This window comes from Zonotrichia leucophrys, chromosome 4A, assembly GCF_028769735.1.
Source record: "Zonotrichia leucophrys gambelii isolate GWCS_2022_RI chromosome 4A, RI_Zleu_2.0, whole genome shotgun sequence".
NCBI classification, from domain to species: domain Eukaryota; kingdom Metazoa; phylum Chordata; class Aves; order Passeriformes; family Passerellidae; genus Zonotrichia; species Zonotrichia leucophrys.
In genome coordinates, this window is record NC_088174.1 from 944,964 (window position 1) to 965,360 (window position 20,397).

Consider the following 20,397-nt stretch of genomic DNA (forward strand, 5'->3'; position numbering starts at 1 on the left):
TGAGGAATATCAAGACCAGTCCATTTTCCCAATGGGCTGAAATGGAGCAGAAATTTTCCCAAATTTCCCAATGTCTGGGAAACTTTCCCAAATTTAGAAAATTTTCCCAAATTTCCCGATCTGTGGAGCAGTCTGTCTCCACGTTCTATGACTTTCCATCCCTGTGCTGAGCAGAACACATCATGAGCTCTACAGCATCTAAATGAATAAACTTTATTATTAAAGAAAATACATTTTGCAGCAAAGTAATAAAAAACACAACAACAAAAAAAACCTCGTTTGGACACAGGGAATTCAACAGAGATTACATCCATGCCATTCCCAAAGGCTACTGCATCTCCTCCTCCTTCTGTGCCCTGAACTCCTTCATGCTCCTCTGAAACAGAAGCAAAGCACAAATGTCACCAATGTGTCCCTGGGGTGGCACAGAGCCACCACCCTGCTGTGCTGGGACTGCTCTGGCCAGAGCTGGAAAAGCTGGGAAGCTCTGACAGAATTCCAGTGCTTTTGGAAGTGCCTGAGCTTTACAGTCACTCAAGGGAAAGGGAGCCAGGCCATGCCATGGATCAGGCAGAGCCTGGCCAAAAAATCTCCCAGGCTCTCCTGCCAAAGGTGTCTCCAACACAGGAGTCAGCCTCCCACGCTGGGATCAAGGGACAGAACTGACCCTGAGATCTCCAGGAACGGCCCAAGGGACAGAACTGACCTGGAATGGCCCAAGGGATGGAACTGACCCTGAGCTCCCCAGGAATGGCCCAAGGGACAGAACTGACCTGGAATGGCCCAAGGGACAGAACTGACCTGGAGCTCTCCAGGAATGGCCCAAGGGACAGAACTGACCTGGAATGGCCCAAGGGATGGAACTGACCCTGAGCTCCCCAGGAATGTCCTGAGGGATGGAACTGACCCTGAGCTCCCCAGGAATGGCCCAAGGGACAGAACTGACCCTGAGCTCCCCAGGAATGTCCCAAGGGATGGAACTGACCCTGAGCTCCCCAGGAATGTCCCAAGGGATGGAACTGATCTGGAGCTCCCCAGGAATGGCCCAAGGGACAGAACTGACCCTGAGCTCCCCAGGGATGTCCCGAGGGATGGAACTGACCTGGAGCTCCCCAGGAATGGCCCAAGGGACAGAACTGACCCTGAGCTCCCCAGGAATGGCCCAAGGGACAGAACTGACCCTGAGCTCCCCAGGAATGGCCCAAGGGACAGAACTGACCTGGAGCTCCCCAGGAATGACCCAAGGGACAGAACTGACCCTGAGCTCCCCAGGAATGGCCCAAGGGACAGAACAGACCTGAGCTCCCCAGGAATGTCTCACCTCAAAGGTGTTGAGCACGTGTTGGCAAACACCCATCAGGTCATTCAGCCCTTTCCGGAATGGCTCCACAGCAGGAAGGGCCCCTTTGGGAAAAGATGGGAAAAGATGGATTAGGGACATGGGAGGTGGCTGGGGGCAGTCCTTACCTCCCCAGGGGTGTGCCCCCTGCCCAGCCCCACAGCTTGGGGTGCCAGGGCTGCTCCCAGCCGGCCCAGGTGCCTGGAGCCAGGAATGCTGCTTCCCACTGCAGCTGGAGCAGAATTCTGGGAGCAGCCTCTGAGGCTCAGCACTGCAGTGCCTGGCAGAGGGCAGGGAGAAAGGGCTTTCCTTTATCTGACAGACTCCTGGGAAGCTGGCATGAGCAGGGAGAATTCAATGAGAACAGGGCCCCAGCAATAGAGGGACAGCTCCAGGCTCACCTCTGGTCTGGATCCTGAAGTTGATCTTGCTTTCTGAGGGGTGTGTGATGCAGTAGCCACAGAACTCCACGTCAGGGCTGCAGGAGGGCAGGCAGAGAGGGAGCAGTGAGACCCAGGCCAGTCCTCAGCAAATCCCAGGGGAGCCAGAGGCTCAGGGCATGCCAGGCCTGCTGGGGCTCTGGATATTTCCAGAATGACTTAGGGGAGGAATGTGCTGAGGGGAAACTCCCTGTGTGACCTTGTTCCCTCACACTCATCTCTCCCTGAGCTGAGCTGGAGCTCTGCAGGGCAAAGACAGGGCTGGCACCACAGCCAGAGCAGTGCCAGCTCTGCAGATCCAAACACAGGATCTTGGATGTCTGCAATTCTCTCTGTAACCAAACCTGCTGCTGCCCTGCTGCTGCCAGAGGCTGAGTGGTCCAGGGCACTGGAGGAGCTCCCAAAATGTTGCAGGGCCTCTCCCTCCAGCTGAGTTGAGTGCTGGAGCTTTGCCCCCAGCTTTGGCCAGCAGCTTCTTTTTGTGTTGTCACAGTGATTTATCAAAGGGATCTTAAAGGCCACCCATGGGCAGGGACACCTTCCACTGCCCCAGGGTGGTCCAAGCCCTGTCCAGCCTGGCCAGGGACAGTTCCAGGGATGGGAAATCCACAGTCTCTCTAGGCAGTTACTGCTCCAGCTGCTCAGGAGGGACTGAAAGCCCTGGGCTGGGCTTAACTTGTGTTCCTGGGCAGGGGAGGGTGTGGGGGCAGGCTCAGGAGAGGCTGGTCAGGCCATTTAAGGGCTGTTGGTGCTCTCAGAGTCCTGACACAGCCCAAGGAAAAGGAGGAGCAGCAGGTGGGAGCAGGGCTCTGTGTGTGACAGAAAGGCTGGAAGGGTGTGCACTGAGGGGATTTGGGATGGTTTGCCTCATCCCAGGGACAGCTGAGGTGTGGGTCAGGGAGGAGAAGGCCAGGGCAGGGCACGGGGGTCCCTCAGAGCCCCCACTCACTTCTTCATGACCATGTAGCGCAGGGAGTTGCCCAGGGTGTGATCCTCGTCGTGCAGCACGAACGTGACGCAGTTCCCGTCCGTCCCATCCGCCTGGATCTGTCACCAGAGGGAGAGGAGAGGAGCTGTTACCTCCCCGAGACCGGGGACACCTGAAGGGTGAGGGTCAGCTCTGTGCTCGGCTTCCCAGAGTAGCTGGAAGGGCTGTGGGTCTCGCTGGGCCACCTCTGGTCTGCTGTGGGGCCAAAACACTTTCAGAGAGGAGGGAAAGCTCCAAAATCCCACCTAGCTTTAAACCACGTTAGTCCTGCCCGCCAGCTGCTGCTGTTCACCACAGAAGGACAGGGTGTCCCTTGGAGCCACCCTGACATGATTTGTCCTGATGCTGAAGCCACCCCACCACACGAGAAGGTGCCCTACCACTAAGCCAGGGTTGGGAATGAAACAATCAGGGAATCAAGGAATCATTTGGGCTGAAAAAGCCCTGCAAGAGTACCAAGTCCAACCATCCCCCAGCACCGCCAAGGCCACACAATCCATGTCCCCAAGTGCCACATCCACACGGCTTTTAATCCCTCCAGGGATGGGCACTCTACCATCGCCCTGGGCAGCTGTGCCAGGCCGGACAGCCCTGTCCATGCAGGAATGTCCCCTCATATCAAACCTGACCCTCCCTGGCACAACGCGAGGCTGCTTTTCCTCGGGAGAGGGCCCGGCCCCCGCTCCACCTCAGGGAAGGGACCAAGCGGAGCCCCCCGATCCCGACCCCGGTCCCGATCCCAGCCCGGCTCCCGGTGCCCCCTCACGGTTTCCAGCACGGGCCCGCTGCCGCTGCCGGCCATGGTGGTTCCGGGCTCCCGGCGGCCCCGCGGCCGGAAACGCGTCGGGGCCGGGCCGGGCCGGGCGGGGCCGAGCGGGGCCGGCGGGGCCCGGGAGCGCCGGTGAGCGCGGGGGGCCGGGGCGGCCCGGAGCCGGGCCGGGCTGGGCCGGGCCGTGCCGTGCCGTGCTGGGCTGGGCCGGGCCGGGCCGGGCCGGGGGTTCGGGTGCGGGGGTTCCGGCCGAGCACAGCCCCGGCCCCGCGGGCCTCAGGCGCTGCCGGCGGGAGGAGGCCGCGCTCGGCACCGGGAGCGGGGCACGGGCACGGGGTCACGGCGGGTGACCGGGGAGTACCGGGGTGTGACTGGCGTGTCACGGGACAGCGGCGGGCCTGGTACTGATGTGCTATTGGTGTGGTACTGGGGTGTTACTGGCATGTTATTGGTGTGGTACAGGCCTCTTACCGGGGGCGTTACCGGCACGTTACTGGGATGTTATTGGTGTATTACTGGCCTGTTACTGGGGTGTTACATCGCTGTGTTACTGGTGGGTTATTGCCGTGTTACTGGGATGTTACTGGTGGGTTATTGCCGTGTTCTTGGGATATTATTAATGCTACTGATATGTTATTTGTGTATTAGTGGCCTGTTACTGGGGGTGTTACCGCCATCTTACTGGGGTGTTATATCTCACTGTTACTGGGGTATTACTGGGCTGTTAAATCTCTGTGTTACTGGGGTGTTACTGCCGTGTTACCAGCCTGTTACCGGGGCTGTTACCAGCACGTTGTTGGGATGTTATTGGTGTGTTACTGGCCTGTTACTGGGGTATTATTAGTGTGTTACTTGCTTGTTACTGCAGTGTTACCCGTGTATTACTGGCGTGTTATTGAGGTGTTACTGGTGTGTCTATCTGGGGGTGGACGGCGTTGCAGATGTAGCACTGCATGGGTTAATTAGTTAATTAATTAATTAACCAATCACAGGTGTGCTGGCAGGGGGTGCAGGGAGGCTGGAGGGAGTCGGGCCCTGCTCCCATGGAACAGCCACAGCATGACAGGATGTGGCTGTGCCAGGCAGGGTCAGGTGGGATACTGGGGACATTCTGGCCTGGACAGGGCTGTCCGGCCTGGCACAGCTGCCCGGGGCAGTGGTGGAGTGCCCGTCCCTGGAGGGATTTCAAAGCCGTGTGGATGTGGCACTTGGGGACAGGAGTTGGGGTGGCCTTGGCAGTGCTGGGGGATGGTTGGACTTGGTGCTCTTGCAGGGCTTTTCCAACCTCAACAATTCCGTAATTCCATGCTTTGGGCTGCATGTGTTCCCTTTTTAGAGAGCTGCTTACTCAATCACCGTGGTATTGTGTGTCCTTACTCCCCTGCAATGCTGCCTCCAGGAAAGGTGATGGGGCTGGAGGAGCACGGGGATTAAATTCCTTGATGATTTTTTTTCCCTAGTGATGCACTGAGGGCACCTGAAGTAAATTCTGTGTGCAGATAGGAGGCTGAACTTGGGGTAAGTTGGAGCACAAATGTTGCAATTCTCAGTTTCAAAATGAACAGGAGAGCCGCAGGACTTCACGGTGCAATATTCTGTAATGAAATAATGATTTTTCCAGCTGCCCAGCAGAGGTTAAAGGGAAGCTCGGGCTGCTTTCTGCTGAGCTCACCCTGCTCAAACGATCTCTTTATTGCAGCAGTTTGCAACTCGCTGGGTTGCAACACCTCCCCTTGTTCCCTTGTTCTGTGCTTGAACGGCGGCGTGGTGCCCTTTGCTTTCTGGTAAGAGGATTTCTGCAAGTGCAGGCAGGGACCTCCCACGGCTCACTGGCACTAAGCTGGGGCTGGCCAGAAGAGTGGCTGGAAAACAATAAATCGTCCTTACAGGAGTTCTAAACATCATGCTGGGACTGAGCCTGTGTTTCTGATGTTCCTTAAGAGGGTTTTCTGTGCCTTTTTTCTGTGCCCTTGTATTGGGAGGGAATTGTTCCCTGGGAGGGTGAGCAGGCCTGGCACAGGTGCCCAGAGCAGCTGTGGGTGCCCCTGGATCCCTGGCAGTGCCCAAGGCCAGGCTGGACAGGGCTTGGAGCAGCTTGGGACAGTGGGAGTTGTTCTTTGCCATGGCAGGGATCTTCCATGGCACCCTTTGAGGTCCCTTCCAACCCAAACCCTCCTGTGTTTCTAGGATCCCCCAGTTCAGTCCCCAGAGGCAGCAGCTTGTGCATCATTCAGGGTCTTTTTGGAAGGTTTGGTCTTGGCTGCTTCCAGCTGTGTAATGTTGTAAGTTTAGATAGGAAAAATCTCTGCAGAGGGGATGATTTGAAGGGATTTCATTCCTGACTGCTGTAACTGCTGAGGAAGGACCTTCTGTGGCAGTGTAACAGATTTGTGTCACTAACAGCAGTAACACACGGCTGGTACGGGCTGCTCAGGGAGGGAAATGCTCCTGGTTAATCTCTTCTGCTTCATGTAACCCCTTGTGCTCAGAGCTGGGGCTGGTGTTCCTGCCAGGCACAGAGCTCCTGTGCCCTGAGCACGATGAGGGCTGGGAATTCGGGGAGTCAGGGCTGTGAACTCGGGGGGATGAGGGTGTGAGCCCAGGGAGGGAGCGCCGGGAACTCAGGGAATTGAGGACTGTGGGTCCCACAGTGCCAGTGAGTGCCACCTCACTGCTGCTGCTGCTGAGGTGTCACCTCAGGTTCCACCAATATCCACTGTTAAAAGAGCAGGATTTGCAGGAATTGTCTAAACACTTCCCAATCCTCAGCTGGGGCTGCATTTGTTCTGCTGAGGGCACTGAGGGGTCTGTGTGGGCTCTGTACCCTGAGTGTCAGTGTCCTTGCAGGGTTTGGGGTGTGTTTTCTGCTACAGCTGCTCTTTCCTTTGGCTCCTGGGTGGCTGCAGGAGCCACAGTGGTTTCCTGGTGCTGGACACTCAGCTGATTGCTCAAGAGGTGTTTGTGATTCCAGGCTGTGCCCTGGTGTTGCTCCGTGGGCCTGGGGCAGCCCAAAGCCTCTGTGTCCAGTGGCTCTGCAGGGACAGGAGGCTGCAGTGAACTCCCTGGGCTGAGTTACCTCACAATCTTATTTAAGACAGGAGCATTTCGACCTGAAAATGAGCCAAAGTGGAGATCACTCAGAGCTGAAACATAAAGGAGTAAGCAATTCCTTGGAAGCTTCCTGCAGGAGCCAGCATCTCTGCCTGAAGAGCAGCCAAGGCAGAAACCTGACCCTGCAAGTTTATGAGGACGAAAGAAAACTAAACCTTGGATAAATCACATGAAATGCTGCTCACAGCAGAGGGAAGGGCAAATCCCACAGCCAGAGCAGCTGGGGCTGCTCCTGGATCCCTGGAGGTGCCCAAGGCCAGGCTGGATGAGGCCTGGAGCAGCCTGGGACAGTGGAGGTGTCCCTGCCATGGGGGTGATCATGAGGTCCCTTCCAGCCCCAGCCATTCCATGGTTCTGTTCCCCTTGGCAGCGCTCCCAGGTGGTTGTGTGGAGTCTGTCCTGTGAGTAAATCCATGCCTTTATCCTTTTCCCCTCCAGTGCTGGGCTCAGACTGTGGGAGAAGCTCTGGTTGGTGCTGGCCAAGCCTGGATCTGTGGGCTCAGCCTGCCCAGGTGAGCCCTGCTGGGTTGGATCTCCCTTCAGGGCCTTGTTAATCCAGAAGAGATCCCTGATTCTCACCAGGCATTTCCAGGGGGATGGGAAATGTGGCTCCAGAAGCTCAGGCAGCCCTGCTGCTCTGTGGCTGTTCCCAGAGAGCTCTCCTGGGCCTTAGGAGAGCTCTGTGATCGTGCACAGAACAGAGCAGGTCATAAGCAGCGCCTAAGTACAAAGTGAAAAATGAGATTTTTGGGTTTTGCAGGGTCCAAAGTCGTCCTAAGTCCTTGCTGAGCAGAAAAGAGGCTTATGGATGTGCAGGATGAGCAGGGCAGCTGTGCCAGCTGGGCTCTGCCATGTGCTCCATGTGTTAGATCTGGCTCTGGCCCTAGATTAATGTGCTGATACTTGAGCTGATTAAGAGTGTCCCTTTCTCTGGCAGCAGGGATGTTTTTCCAGCTCTGGAGACTCAGGGAATCCCACAATGGTGTGGGTTGGAATGGAGCTTGAAGGTCCTCCAGTTCCAACTCCCAGCACCTTCTGCTACCTCAGGTGGCTCCAAGCCCATGTCCAGCCTGGCCTTGGGCACTGCCAGGGATCCAGGGGCAGCCACAGCTGCTCTGGCTGTGGGATTTGCCCTTCCCTCTGCTGTGAGCAGCATTTCACGTGACTTTTCCAAAGTTTAGTTTGCTTTCATCCTCACAAACTTGTAGGGTCTGGTTTCTGCCTTGGTTTCTCTTCAGACAGCGTTGCTGGCTCCACAGCTTCTCTGGACAACCTCAGCTTTGGTACACTCACAGGGCACAGAGGTGATAAAAACCCCTTTTTCTAGAGGCATTTGTATCATTGGGAGCAGAGCTAAAAGGGGAAATGAGAGAACTTTGTGGTGTCATGGTTGGGTCCTGCCCATGCCCCGCTCCCTGTGCCAGGGGACACTGTGCAGGTGCCCCAGTGCTGATGTCCCTGTTTGTCCCCAGCAGGACAGAGCAGCCATGGCCATCCTGTTTGCAGTGGTGGCGAGGGGCACCACCATCCTGGCCAAGCACGCCTGGTGTGGGGGCAACTTCCTGGAGGTCACCGAGCAGATCCTGGCCAAAATCCCATCTGAGAACAACAAACTGACCTATTCCCATGGCAGGTGAGTGACCCCTCCTTGGCTCTGGGGATGCATGAGGGCCGGGACAAACTGGGTGTGTTTGGGGGTTTTTCTGTGATTCTGCATCCAAATTCCCGTTTGATGGAATGTGCCACCAGCTCAGTAGCTGTTCTGTCCCCCAGAACTCTGCAGCATAACCAGGATTTGAGTTCAGCTCCAGCAGCAGCACAAAGCAGTTGATACAAAATCAAATTTTCCATTGTTATACAATCCAAAGTGAGCTGGAGGGTGCCCTGCTTTGGAATCTTTGGAGTTTGGCTTCTGGAAGCTTCCCCTGGATTTTCTGAGGCTTGAACGTGGCTTTAGGTGAAACTGTCACCCTTCCTGGGATGCCTGTGGATCCTGTGCTCACAGGTCACATCTTGAGCTGCCCCCAATCCAGTCTGCAGGACAGAGGGGTCATTCCCAGGATTTTCCCAGCTCTCTGAACCCTTGGTCAGTGTTGGTAGGACAGGGAGGAGATGCTTCATCACCTGTGACTTCCTGCACGTGGGAAGTGGGTGAGTCAATAGGAACAAACTAGAACAACTGTGGAAAAAAACAGATTTAGAGGTGTTGGAGCCCATTCCAGCTCTTTTTTTTTGGAATTGGCAGCATGGCTGGATCCTCTCTGGTGCCCAAGCTGTGTCAGAGCTGTTCTGAGGATGCAGAACTGGGCTGGGCTTCCCACATGCTCAGGAGCACAGCCAGTGCCTGTGGGAGATGTTTTGGGGGCAGTGCCTGCTCTGGAGTCTGACACACCTTGGGTGCTGCAGCTCTTCTCTCATGCTGGAATTTTAAGGATAAATTTGAATATTTTAAGTTATTCCTTTAAAATAACTTTGCCTTGAGTGCTGTTCAGCCAAGTGGAAAGCTGAGTCTCAGGAGTGCTGTGGTGCATTTTGGGCAGAATGTGGGAGCTGTGAAGCTCAAAGAGCACTTGGAGCTGTTCCTCTGTCTGGAGCCTCCCAGGGATGCTCTGCATCCCAGCCTGTGGGCTGAAAAACTCCTTGGGTTCTGTTCAAGATATTCATCCTGCTCTGAAACAGGAAAAACTTGAGTTTCTTTGAACTTTGAACTCCTTAAATTCATTTCATGAATTCTTTTTTTTTTAAGGACTTTTGTGTCTTTTGTATAAATCTCCAAGGAAAAGCCGCCCTCTTGTGACCGTGTTCACAGGGGTTTTCGGACTGGGGAAGAGATGAGGATCTGACTCCAGGTTTCAGAAGGCTGATTTATTATTTTATGATATATATTACATTAAAACTATACTAAAAGAATAGAAGAAAAGCTTTCATCAGAAGGCTGGCTAAGAAAAGAATAGGAAAGAAGAATAACAAAGGTTTGTGGCTCAGGCTCTCTGTCCAAGCCAGCTGACTGTGATTGGCCATTAATTAGAAACAACCACATGAGACCAATCCCAGATGCACCTGTTGCATTCCACAGCAGCAGATAACCATTGTTTACATTTTGTTCCTGAGGCCTGTCAGCTTCTCAGGAGGAAAAATCCCAAGGAAAGGATTTTTCATGAAAGCTGTCTGTGACACCCTCTGGCATCAGGAGTTCTTGGGTTTCTCTCTCTCTGCTCTTGGCCTCTCTGAGGAGTCTACAGGGTGGTACCAGACAAGTTTCACCTCACTCTTTCCAGGAGAGTTGTGGATGTGCAAGGATTTTTGAACTTTTTTATAGGAGCAGACCTTCAGGGCAGAGACCTCTGCCCCAGCCTCATTTCCCTGGACATTTACCTTGGACATAATTATCTGTCCCAGCTCCATAGTATAACTGGGATTTTCTCTTGCCAGCCCTCAAAGGCCCCACAGGCAGCAGTGGCTTCTGGAAAATGAAATTCTGGAAATGTGGCAGCTTCCAGTGACATTTTGTTTGTTCCTTTCCATTCCCTGCAGTTACCTGTTCCATTACATCTGCCAGGACAGGATCATTTACCTGTGCATCACAGATGATGTGAGTACTGGGGGCTATAGGCCTGGGAAATTGGGGAATTTTGGTTTTGGTGTGGCAGTTATTAGTGAGGGCTGCTCTGAGGTGCCTTTTCTCCCACTGGAGGTGCTGTAGCCTCAGTTACAGCTTTGAGCTCAGCCCGGAGCTGGATCAGAGTTGTGGGATGGATTGGGTTGGGAGTGACCTTCAGAATCATCCATTCCATGGCAGGGAGCTTCCAGTCCTGTGGGTTGGGAGTTGTGGGGTGAAGTTCTTGGCTGTGCCCAGTTTGTCTCAGTGCAGTGGGTTGGTTGTTGCAGTGTGATGCCATTTCCTGCTTCACCTATGCCAACCCCCCAGGTGTGCCAACCTCTCCTTTGCCCTCCTGCTGAGGGCTGTCTGTCAAGCTTAACATTCCAGCAGGGGCGTCGTCTGGTTGGTGCAGTTCAAATGATGCCCCTCAGCTCTGGGGTCATTGGCCTAGCCAAGTGTCACTTGTCCCCTGAACCTTCCCCTCCTCCCACCTGGTTGGTGTCTCACCTATCCCTTCCCTCCTCCTCCCCCCGAGCTTAAAAAGACACTGAGACCATGTGGCCGGGATTCTGTGTGTAGCTGTTACAAGATCCAGAGGTCTGGCATCCTGGAATAAAACTCTGGATTAAACTCTATGACAGAATCCTCTCCTTTTCCTCTTCACCTAGCTTAAGGACTTTCACCAGAGGTAAACCTGAGTTCTTCTAGCCTGGACTTGTTCCAGTGCCTAGCTGCAACATCCAGCCAGCCACAGGTGCCTTTGTGGTGAAATACCACAGCTGCCACCTCTGGTCAGCAGCAAGGGTCAGACGAGCCCAGGCACGTTCCACCTGGGCTATGGGATATTATTCCATAGTTGGTGGTGCAAAGACCACTCCAGATGCCAGTGGAACTTGCCTGGTGCTCCTGTATTTCTGCAGGAAATGCTCCCACTGCGTGCAGGATGGAGCTGGCCCAGCCCTGGGGCTGCCAGAGCTGGAGTGCAGCCCCAGCCCTGCAGCTGCTGTTGCTGACTGTGTGTGTGCTCTCTGCTGGCAGGACTTTGAGCGCTCCCGAGCCTTCACGTTCCTGAACGAGATCAAGAAGCGCTTCCAGACCACGTACGGCTCGCGGGCACAGACCGCCCTGCCCTACGCCATGAACAGCGAGTTCTCCTCTGTGCTGGCTGCACAGCTGGTGAGGCCCTGAGCTCCTGCCAGCCCAGCCTCCCCACAGAGCCCCCTCGGCTGGGCTTGGGGGTGTCTTGGCTTGGAAAGCCAGGTGAATGCTAAGGAGGGCAGGAGCCTCCCCTGACATGGAAAATGTAAACCCCCCCACCCTCCAAATTGCTATAAATTTTAAATTAAGGAGCTCTCAGGCAAAAATATGGGAGCAGGAATAACACTTCTTTAATAGGGAAGAAAATAAAAGGATAAAATAAACAATGCAGTAGACTAAAACAATATTGGCAGAGTCAGAACACAATCTGATGTGATGGTGTTCACAGGGGTCTGAGGATGAGGGAAGAGATGAGGATCTGACTCCGTGTTTCAGAAGGCTGATTTATTATTTTATGATATACATTATATTAAAACTATACTAAAAGAATAGAAGAAAGGATTTCATCAGAAGGCTGGCTAAGAATAGAAAAAGAAAGAATGATAACAAAAGCTTGTGTCTGGGACAGAGAGTCTGAGCCAGCTGACTGTGATTGGCCATTAATTAGAAACAACCACATGAGACCAATCACAGATGCACCTGTTGCATTCCACAGCAGCAGATAACCATTGTTTGCATTTTGTTCTTGAAGTTTCTCAGGAGAAAAAATCTTAAAGAAAAGATTTTTCAAAAAATATCATAGCTACATTCTGACACCCTGTGGGTCAGGGTGTTGGCAGCAGTCCCATTGGAATTGTGGCTCAGCCCTCCTGCAGTGTCAGGGCTGGTTCTGCTGGAGCAGGATCCTGTAGAGAAGGATGGATTCTTCCTCTGAAGATCCAGGGGAAGGAGAGGCAGCTGCTGTTCCTCTGGGGAATCCAGTGGAGAAGCTGTGCTGGTGTTCCTTGATCTCAGATTATACCTGGGTAGGAATGCTTGGCTCCTCCCTCTGGGCTCACATCTCCCAGTGGGATGCTGTAGTTCTCATCAGCCATGCAGGGACATTCAATAGCTGTTGTCAGCAGGTGTCTCCCCAGCTGAGGAAGAGATAAGGAAAACTGCCCACTGAACAGAAGCCAACTTCCATGCAGATGGCAAATAGATACAATTTGCTTGGCAATCCAGGACAGGGGGGTTTGAGGTGTCCCTTGGATATAAGATGAGGTGTCTGGGAATGGTGGCTTTAGGGCTGTGGTCTGTGTCCCCAGGCCCTCAGAGCCCTGCTGGGGCTGTTCTCCAGGGAGGGCTTGGCTCTGTTGCTGTTTACCCCATGGCAGGGCCAGGTCTGGGGGTGCCACAGCTGCAGGATGAGGGGCCCTTGGTGGGCACAGCTGAACCCTCCCCAGTGCAGGAGTTGTGGAGCAGTCCCAGCTGTGCCAGTTGTGTGGTGGCTGCAGGGTGAGGCCAGGGCTCTGAGGGAGGATTTGCACCTGTGCTGCTCCTGCCTGAGCTTTGCACTGGGGTTTGGGGCTGTGCAGGTGGTTTGGAGCAGGGAGAGTCACAGGAGGCTCATTCCTTGCCTTCCACAGCAGGGGGAGAGCAAGGAATGGCAATGCCAGTGCATAATGAGCAGGATTAACTTCCTGTGCCTGAGGAGGGAGCTTTTCCTCCAGGCTTTGCTGTGTGGGGACTGAAACTACCCAAAGTGCTGACTCAGCACTTTATAAGCTCTTCAGGGCTGGAATAAGCTGGAATTGCCTTATCAGAAAAGCCAGGCTGTCTTTGGAGCCATGGGGCTGATATTCCTCTAAAATCCCAACCTTTCCATCCCCCTGAGCACAGGAGGAGCTCCTGCCTGAGCTTTTCCACATTGCTGGGACCCAGGATCAGCTGAGGGGAGCTCAGTGCTGGCAGAGCCCTTCCCTCCCTGATCCCATGGGGTGTGAGGGCTGACATTCCCTGCTGGGATGTTCTCCTGTGTGTTCCTGTGGGAGGCAGAGATCCAGCCCCAGCTCCGGTGCAGCACTCACATAATCCTGGAGAGGGAGGCCGTGCTTCCAGTATAACCAGTGCCATGCTTCCAGTATAACCAGTGCCCAGCTTTGACTGTGGCCAGCCTGAAACCTCCTGGGAATCTCCCCTGAGGAGGTGGAGGAGGAGGAGCTGCTGGATGTGGTGCTGTCACCACGAGTTGTGGCTGCCCAGGTGGGGGTGGCAGTGTCAGACTGGCTCCCTGTGCTGTCAGAAATGGAACTCCTAACCAGAAAAAAGTCAGGATTTCAGCAGCTACGTGGGTGATCATGGAGCAGAGCTCAGTTCTGTGAACAGTGACTGAAATCCCTGCAGGAATAGCAGAGCTCAGTTCTGTGAACAGTGACTGAAATCCCTGCAGGAATAGCAGAGCTCAGTTCTGTGAACAGTGACTGAAATCCCTGCAGGGATAGCAGAGCTCAGTTCCCTGATGCTGACTGGCCCTGACTGATCCTGCAGGCACTCAGGCTCCTTTAGCCTCGTGTTGGCTCGTGCTGCTCCCACCCACCCTGAGCTGTGCAGTCACCAGGGGACCCCTGGGATCCCCAGACTGGGGGGACAGGCTGAGAGAAGGGAATGGAGGGGGAGGGATGGCAGGAATGGTGCTCAGGACAAACACCAGAGGGGCTGGCAGCAGCAGGGCTGGCAGGGAGGGCTCAGCTGTACCCAGGAGGTGACAGGGGGATCCTCTGGGACATGGGAGGGCTCCTGGCTCTCCATTCCTTTGGGGAGAGCAGTCAGGCCGCTCAGACTGGCCACCTTCAACATCTGATGTGCTGTTCCCAAACTGTTGGCTTCTTGAGGCTCCTGTTTTCCTTGGCTCCTGGTTTTTGAGGCTCCTGTTTTCCCTGGCTCCTGTTTTCCCTGGCTCCTTGTTTTTGAGGCTCCTGTTTTCCCTGCCTGTTCTTGTAGGAATGTGCCCCCTGTTGACGGAGTGACCAAATTACTCTTTGTCTGCTTAAAAAGGCAAAAAGCCCAAAAGTTTCTCTCCTCAATTTAGTAAAAAGACATCTCATAAGATCTTTAAGACTTCACCTCAGAACTAGAGCTACCCAATTGGACAGAAGCCAAGAGGTCCTCCTCAGTAATTCACTAAAAAAAAAAGAAAACAAAAGAAATCATCGCTTTTATAGAGTGTTTTAGCAAGAGTACAAACCTCTTACCCCTAACTTTTTTCTCTATAAGAAAAACTTGTTTATTTTGCCTTTTGTTATTTTGCCTTTTGATATTTTGTTATTTTGCCTTTTATTACACTTCATTAAACTATTTATTATCTTTGTTATTTTGCCTTTCATTTAACCTTTTTCTGTTTCCAACACAACCTCAAAACCCATCCTTCTCATTTTATACCATTCCAAGTGGCAGAGCTATCTCAAGTGTAACAAATTCCTCTCAGAGCTCGTAAGACCTTGCTCAAGGAGTACAACTTGATGTTCTCTGTTGCAGAAATACCACTCAGAGAGCAAGGGCCCAGACCAGGTGGCAGAGACACAAGCCCAGATCGATGAACTCAAAGGGATCATGGTGCGGAACATAGGTACTGCTGCCCTGGGAAATGCTCTGCTCCTGCTCTCAGTTGGGGTTTGGCTGCTGCCAGCTCTGCCCACTCAAAACAGAGGGTGAGATGTGGAACTGAGCAGAATTCAGCCCCAAAGTGCAGCCTGTGTGATGTCAGGCTGTTCCCTAAGGCCCTGGGTATCCCAGGAGGGCTGGAAGCTGCAGCCAGGAGCTCTGGCTTGGGTTTGGCTGTTGGGAGCAGCTTTTTGCCCTGGGATTTCACCTTTAGAGCTGAATTTTTTGTCTCTTTTCTCCAGACCTTGTGGCACAAAGAGGAGAGAAGCTGGAGCTGCTGATTGATAAAACAGAGAATCTCGTGGATTCGGTGAGTCTGGGGAAGTGCTGGAAGGGGGGAAGCTGTGTCACTGCACCAGAGGGGTGGGGACAGCTCCTGGAGACACCTAAAGGACACAGAGGAATCGAGGCCTGCAGGGAATCCTTTCCCCTCCAAGCTGCTTCCCAGTTTGGGAAAGCTCCAGCTCCCCCTGCTCCCTGTGCCACGGCCAGCCAAGGGTGACACATCCCTGTCCTCATCCCTTGTGCCCAAGGTGGGGACAATCCTCTGGTTATCTGCAGTGATAGGAGAGATAAAATCACAATTTACACTTCCCTGGCAGCTGGCTGCAAATAAACTGGAAAATGAGCATCTGTGGAGCTGTTCTGGTACCAGCGGGGAAAGTGTGGCTGATTTAAAATTAAAAAAGCTGAGTTGTTGCATCTAAATAATCTTTAAAGACACTGGAGCTTCTTGGAGTGTTTCTGAGGAAATGAAGACTAAAAAAACCCCAAATTAATGTAATTATAAAGCACAGTTATCTAGCAAAGTGCTGTGCACTCTGGAAGCTTTTTGTGTTTCCTTTGGGAATCCCTGGCCCTGGCTCAGCATCCTCCTCTGCAGCTTCCTGGCTTGGTGCCCAGCTCTGGTGGCATCCAATCCTCAGGCTGGGAGAGTGCCAGGAGCTCCTGTGTGTGGCTGTGGGGATCCAAACATCCCTGAGCTGTCCCAGAGCCCTCCTGCTTTGGAGGGCAGCAGAGCAGGGAGCAGTCCTGGAGCTCCCAGGTGTTCAAAGCTCAGGTAAAGCTTTAGGGAAAGGGACTGGAATTCTTCAGCAGCTGGGCTGAGCTCATGGAGGAGCTGGCCCAAGGAGTGCAGGCTTTTGGAAAGCTCAGGGAGATGGAGGGGTGGAACATCCTTCAGTGGGAATGTCCCACAGCCCAGGAGGAGGCATCCCTGGAGATCCAGGGCTGGTGTTCCCCACCTTGGGAATGGGCTCCAAGGCAGAGCTGCAGCTCCCAGGATGGGGTTCCTGCCTGCTGCAGCCTCAGGAGGGTGGTTTGTGGGAAAAGCTGGCACTGCCCAGTGGGATGAGCTGCTGGAGTGGCTGCTCCCAGGGGCAGGTGCATCCTGAGCTGGGTGGGAATGGCTGCACTGACCCAGCCTGGGGACTTGGGGTCATTTGGTGCCCAAACCCTGTTTTGAATGTGTGGAATTGCAGGGTACAGAGAGGACACTTGGGATGGGACAAACTTTCCATGACAGGTGCCCAGAGCAGCTGTGGCTGCCCCTGGATCCCTGGCAGTGCCCCAGGCCAGGTTGGACACTGGGGCTGGAGCAGCCTGGGACAGTGGGAGGTGTCCCTGCCATGGCTGGGGTGGCACTGGATGAGCTTTAGATCCCTTCCAGCCCAATCCATGCTGGGATTTTCCTTGTTTTCCCTTGCAGTCAGTCACTTTCAAAACCACCAGCAGGAACTTGGCCCGAGCCATGTGTATGAAGAACCTCAAGCTCACCATCGTCATCATCATCGTGTCCATTGTGAGTGTGGGGCCTGGAGCTGCTGTGCCAGGCTGAGCCCCTGCAAATCCAAACCCCTGGCACTGTCCTGGCATCTGTGTGTGCCCAGCTCTGCCTGGGAGGGCAGAACCAGGGCAGGGCCTCCTGAATGAGGAGGGTGAAGGGCCTGGGCAGTCAGAACTGCAGGGAGTGCCTGGGGGGCTCAGCATGGAGGAGGCTCAGGGGGAACCTTCTGGCTCTATAAGCACCTGGAAGTGCTTGTGATGGGGTGGGATCGGCCTCTTCTCCCAGGCAAGTGGGGAAATGGGCTCAGGTTGGGGGGGGTTCAGGTTGGATATTAGGAAAAATTCCTTCCCTGCCAGCCCAGGGCAGTGCTGGGGCCACCATGGAGGGGTTCAGAACACGAGTGGATGTGGCACTTGGTGACATGTTTTAGTGGATGTGAGGGGATTTGATCAAAGGTTGGACTCGATGATTGTGGAGGTCTTTTCCCACCTTTGTGACCCTCTGAGAGGAGATGGGGGCACCTGTCCAGGAGCTGCCCCTGCTTGCCCCAGGAGCAGCTGAGGTGCCCTGCTTGAGCTGGGGGTGGGATCTTGTTCTGTGACTCTGCAGTGGCTTTTTTGGTGTGACAGTTCCCCTCCAGCTGTGAGGATTGTGGATGGAGCAGCTGCAGGGTCAGGGTGGGAAGCACTTTGTCACCTCCATGGGGACTTCTCAGCTGCAGGGGTGTGGAGGGACAGGAGGGTGTTAGACAGGTTCTTCAAGGCTTTGACCATCAGAGGTTTCCAGGTGATGCTGTGGCAGTCAGTGACTGCTGGGAATCCCTCATTCCCTCCCCAGGTGATCCTGTACATCATCCTGTCAGCTGTGTGTGGCGGGCTGGCCTGGCCCAGCTGTGTGCAGAAGTAACTGGAGCTGGAGCTGCTCACCAGGAGATGAGGCAGAGTGTGAAGAAGGAACCTCCGGAGTGACTCCTGCCTGTCACCACTGCCACCCTGCACCTCCCATCCCTCCAGGACTTCAGACTGTTTGCCTTATCACCCAGACAGACCCAGCTGGTCGCTGCTCTGCAGCTGTGACCTCAAGAGTGGGCTGGGTTAATTACTTGAAAGGATTTTTGTGTTCCTTTTGCTGTCCCAATGCCACCCCTGCCTGGGAGGGTCCTGTGCATGCTGGCCCCGTGTCCCTGTGGCTTGCCCTGGCTGGGGACAGGAGTGGCTGCAGCTCTGCCCCTGGGATGGAGCTGCCCCACAGAGGAGGTTCAGGGTGGGCTGAGCCAAACTAACGGGGACAGGAGGGTTTGGGGTCCCACAGAGCCTCTCCTGCACATCTGGCCACAGCTGGTGGCTCCCAGTGCTGCACCATGGGGAGGTCACGGTGTCACCCTGGCGGGAACCAAAGGGCTCTGGGCTTTGTGCACTCACAGGTGGAGGTGCTGCTGCTGGGGACACCTCCCTGTTCTGCAGTGATCCTGCAGGCAGGAGGGTGTGGGGTCACCTCAGGGTGTGCAATGGCTGCCTCTTCATCCTCACTTCTTCCTCATCTCCCCCTGGGCTGGAGGCTGAACAGACACAGCAACGGGGCTGGTTGTACACGGTTCAGGATCTGCTTCCTCACAGATGATTTCTCCTGCTCTTCTTTGGAGGCTGGACTGCAATGAGAATAATTCTGGCCCTGGCTACGGTGAATTTGGGGCCAAGGTGGTTTGCTGAGGTGCCAGGGAGCTGCTGCTTGTGCTTCTCCTGGAAGGTGTGCACTGAAACTGGAGGACAGATGAGTGGTGGAGTTGGTGGTTGGTGACTTTCCCCAAGGTCTGAGGGAGAAAGGCTCTGCCAGAGGATGAACGTTCTCCTGTGGGAGGATTTCAAACCAAACCCAAGGCTGGTAACCAAATGCAGGCTCAGGGCTGCTGTTTCTGTGCCAGCTGCACATCTCCATCCCAAGGCAGGCCTGGCTGAGGAGCTGGAGCTGCTGGGGCCTGGGAAAGGGCTGGGGGCACCTCTGTCCTGGAGCTGAGGGGCTCCTATCCCAGGGAAAAATGGAAACACTTCAGGGTGAAGGAATCTGCTTTTGGCCCAGGGAAGGCGAGGGATGGAAGGGGAGGCTTCTTGTGGTGCCTGAGCTGGAGCATGGAGTCGGTGCCATGGTGACACTGGCACGGTGGGGAGGTGGCTCTGCTGCTCCTTCCTTGTGGCACTGGCCATGGAGCTTCCCAGCAGGGCCCAGGTACAGTTACAGTCTCCAAGGAACGGTGCCTCCTTTGGATTTGTCTCTGCTAGGCTGAAGTTTCACCAGGGGTGGTTGGATCTTGATATCCACAAAGTGCCAGTGGCCACTGGCACCTGCTTCTTTCTGTTCTGAATGTGAAGTTGGAGCCCCCTCCCTGCAGCTCCTGCTCCTGCAGCCCCAGGTCCAGCTGTGCATGTTTTAGGGATTGTGTTGTACCATGTTCATTTGGATGATTTGTCTTCTGGACAAACAATTTTTAAAGAAAATCCTTCCTTTCCTTCTCGAGGATGCACTGAGGCATTAGTGTAAAAAACCATTACCTTGATTTCAATAAAATTCCTGTACAGAAAGCAGAGTTCCATGGTTCTGTGGAACACCTCCCTTAGGAATGCTCTGTGCTGATGCAGGGGGGTTTGGAAGCAGGATCATGCTTGGGGATGAGGGAGGTGGATTTCCTCTTGGACTTGCAGAAGTTGTTGGGAGTTGTTGATTGTTACCTCAGTTTGAGGCAAAGCTGCATTTTCATGGAATCAGCCAGGGCTTGGGATGATGGAGAATACTGGGAGCTGCACTGAGATCACTTGGTGTGGGAGCAGCTCAGAAAAATGAAAGGATAAAATTAAATTAACAGCTCCTGAGTGTGATGGTTCTGTCAGAGCTGTGTTTGTTCCCTCCTGAAGTGGGACAGCCTCCCCCAGGTGCCTGTCAGCAGCAGGTTTGTACTGGAAACACCTGGAAATCCAAACAAAATTCCAAACAAAATCCAACCTCAGCACCTTCCTGCTGCTCTGCTCTGCCTGGAACTGCATCCAGGTCTGCATCTCCACAGCAGCCAGGCTTTTCTGGAAAACATGGCAACAATCCCACCTGCCTGAGTGGCTTTAACTGGGATGCAGCCTTCAACCAGTTAATATCTGACTCAGGAAGTTTCTGCTCTTCACCTACTGTCACATGTCCATGGAAGAGCAGCAGGGCTTGACTCAGGCAGTGCCTGGAAAATCCCCTTTGGAACACGGGGCACAGAAAAGGCAACAGGAGAAGGGCCCAGTAACAGAAATCAGACAGATGTTGCTGCTCTTTTACCTTTCTGTGCCCTGGGAAGTCAGTGTGAGCAGGGTCCAGCTGTACCAGGTTTCAGAAAAGTGTTCTGGATGGGGGGAGAGCCTCAGCAGGGCAGTGCTGGCACCCCATGGAGCTTTATCAGGGTGGGAGGGACCCAGGGACAGAGCAGCAGCTCCAGCTGAGCCTCCCGGGCCCCCTCTCTGCCCTGTGAGTGCTGCTGTGCCAGGCCTGGCCTGGCAGGGGCTGGGTGGTGGCACAGGAACCCTCCTGGGCCCCTCACAGCACTGGGACACAACTGCCCCTTCCTCTTTTCCTGGATCACAAGAGATCCCTGCGGGGCAGAGCTTCCCCTGTGCTGCTTCCTGCCTGTGCTTCTGCCCAGGCCACGTGTGGAG

General features: G+C 54.4%; 2 protein-coding genes across 5 annotated transcripts; one reads left to right on the forward strand and one right to left on the reverse strand.

Moving 5' to 3' along the window:
• Nucleotides 1-238: 238 nt before the first annotated feature.
• LOC135447847 (DNA-directed RNA polymerases I and III subunit RPAC2-like) lies at nucleotides 239-3,635 on the reverse strand. Of its 2 annotated transcripts, none has more exons than XM_064712981.1 (5): nucleotides 3,534-3,635; nucleotides 2,729-2,826; nucleotides 1,741-1,817; nucleotides 1,322-1,404; nucleotides 239-376 (listed from the first exon to the last, which is right to left on the reverse strand). In XM_064712981.1, the coding sequence occupies exons 1-5, from the start codon at nucleotides 3,567-3,569 to the stop codon at nucleotides 329-331; spliced, it is 342 nt and encodes a 113-aa protein (XP_064569051.1). In that variant the 5' UTR covers nucleotides 3,570-3,635; the 3' UTR covers nucleotides 239-328. The 2 variants fall into 2 exon arrangements, with proteins under 2 accessions (XP_064569051.1, XP_064569052.1); XM_064712982.1 differs by lacking the exon at nucleotides 3,534-3,635 and adding an exon at nucleotides 3,392-3,517.
• On the forward strand, nucleotides 3,607-19,584 carry VAMP7 (vesicle associated membrane protein 7). Of its 3 annotated transcripts, none has more exons than XM_064712978.1 (8): nucleotides 3,607-3,668; nucleotides 8,123-8,280; nucleotides 10,182-10,239; nucleotides 11,287-11,424; nucleotides 14,803-14,893; nucleotides 15,171-15,238; nucleotides 16,637-16,729; nucleotides 17,552-19,584. In XM_064712978.1, the coding sequence occupies exons 2-8, from the start codon at nucleotides 8,135-8,137 to the stop codon at nucleotides 17,618-17,620; spliced, it is 663 nt and encodes a 220-aa protein (XP_064569048.1). In that variant the 5' UTR covers nucleotides 3,607-3,668; nucleotides 8,123-8,134; the 3' UTR covers nucleotides 17,621-19,584. The 3 variants fall into 3 exon arrangements, with proteins under 3 accessions (XP_064569048.1, XP_064569049.1, XP_064569050.1); XM_064712979.1 differs by having other exon boundaries at nucleotides 3,623-3,668; nucleotides 8,120-8,280; XM_064712980.1 differs by lacking the exon at nucleotides 3,607-3,668 and adding an exon at nucleotides 5,008-5,054.
• The last annotated feature ends 813 nt before the right edge of the window (nucleotides 19,585-20,397 follow it).

Coding starts and splice junctions, on each gene's coding strand:
- LOC135447847 (XM_064712981.1), bottom strand. CDS start 3,569: ATGGCCGGCAGCGGCAGCGGGCCCGTGCTGGAAACC. Junction 2,827..3,533: donor GCGGGCCCGTGCTGGAAACC/GTGAGGGGGCAC, acceptor CTCTGGTGACAG/ATCCAGGCGGATGGGACGGA. Junction 377..1,321: donor ACGTGCTCAACACCTTTGAG/GTGAGACATTCC, acceptor CTTCTGTTTCAG/AGGAGCATGAAGGAGTTCAG.
- VAMP7 (XM_064712978.1), top strand. CDS start 8,135: ATGGCCATCCTGTTTGCAGTGGTGGCGAGGGGCACCACCATCCTGGCC. Junction 8,281..10,181: donor CTGACCTATTCCCATGGCAG/GTGAGTGACCCC, acceptor CATTCCCTGCAG/TTACCTGTTCCATTACATCT. Junction 16,730..17,551: donor TCATCATCATCGTGTCCATT/GTGAGTGTGGGG, acceptor TTCCCTCCCCAG/GTGATCCTGTACATCATCCT.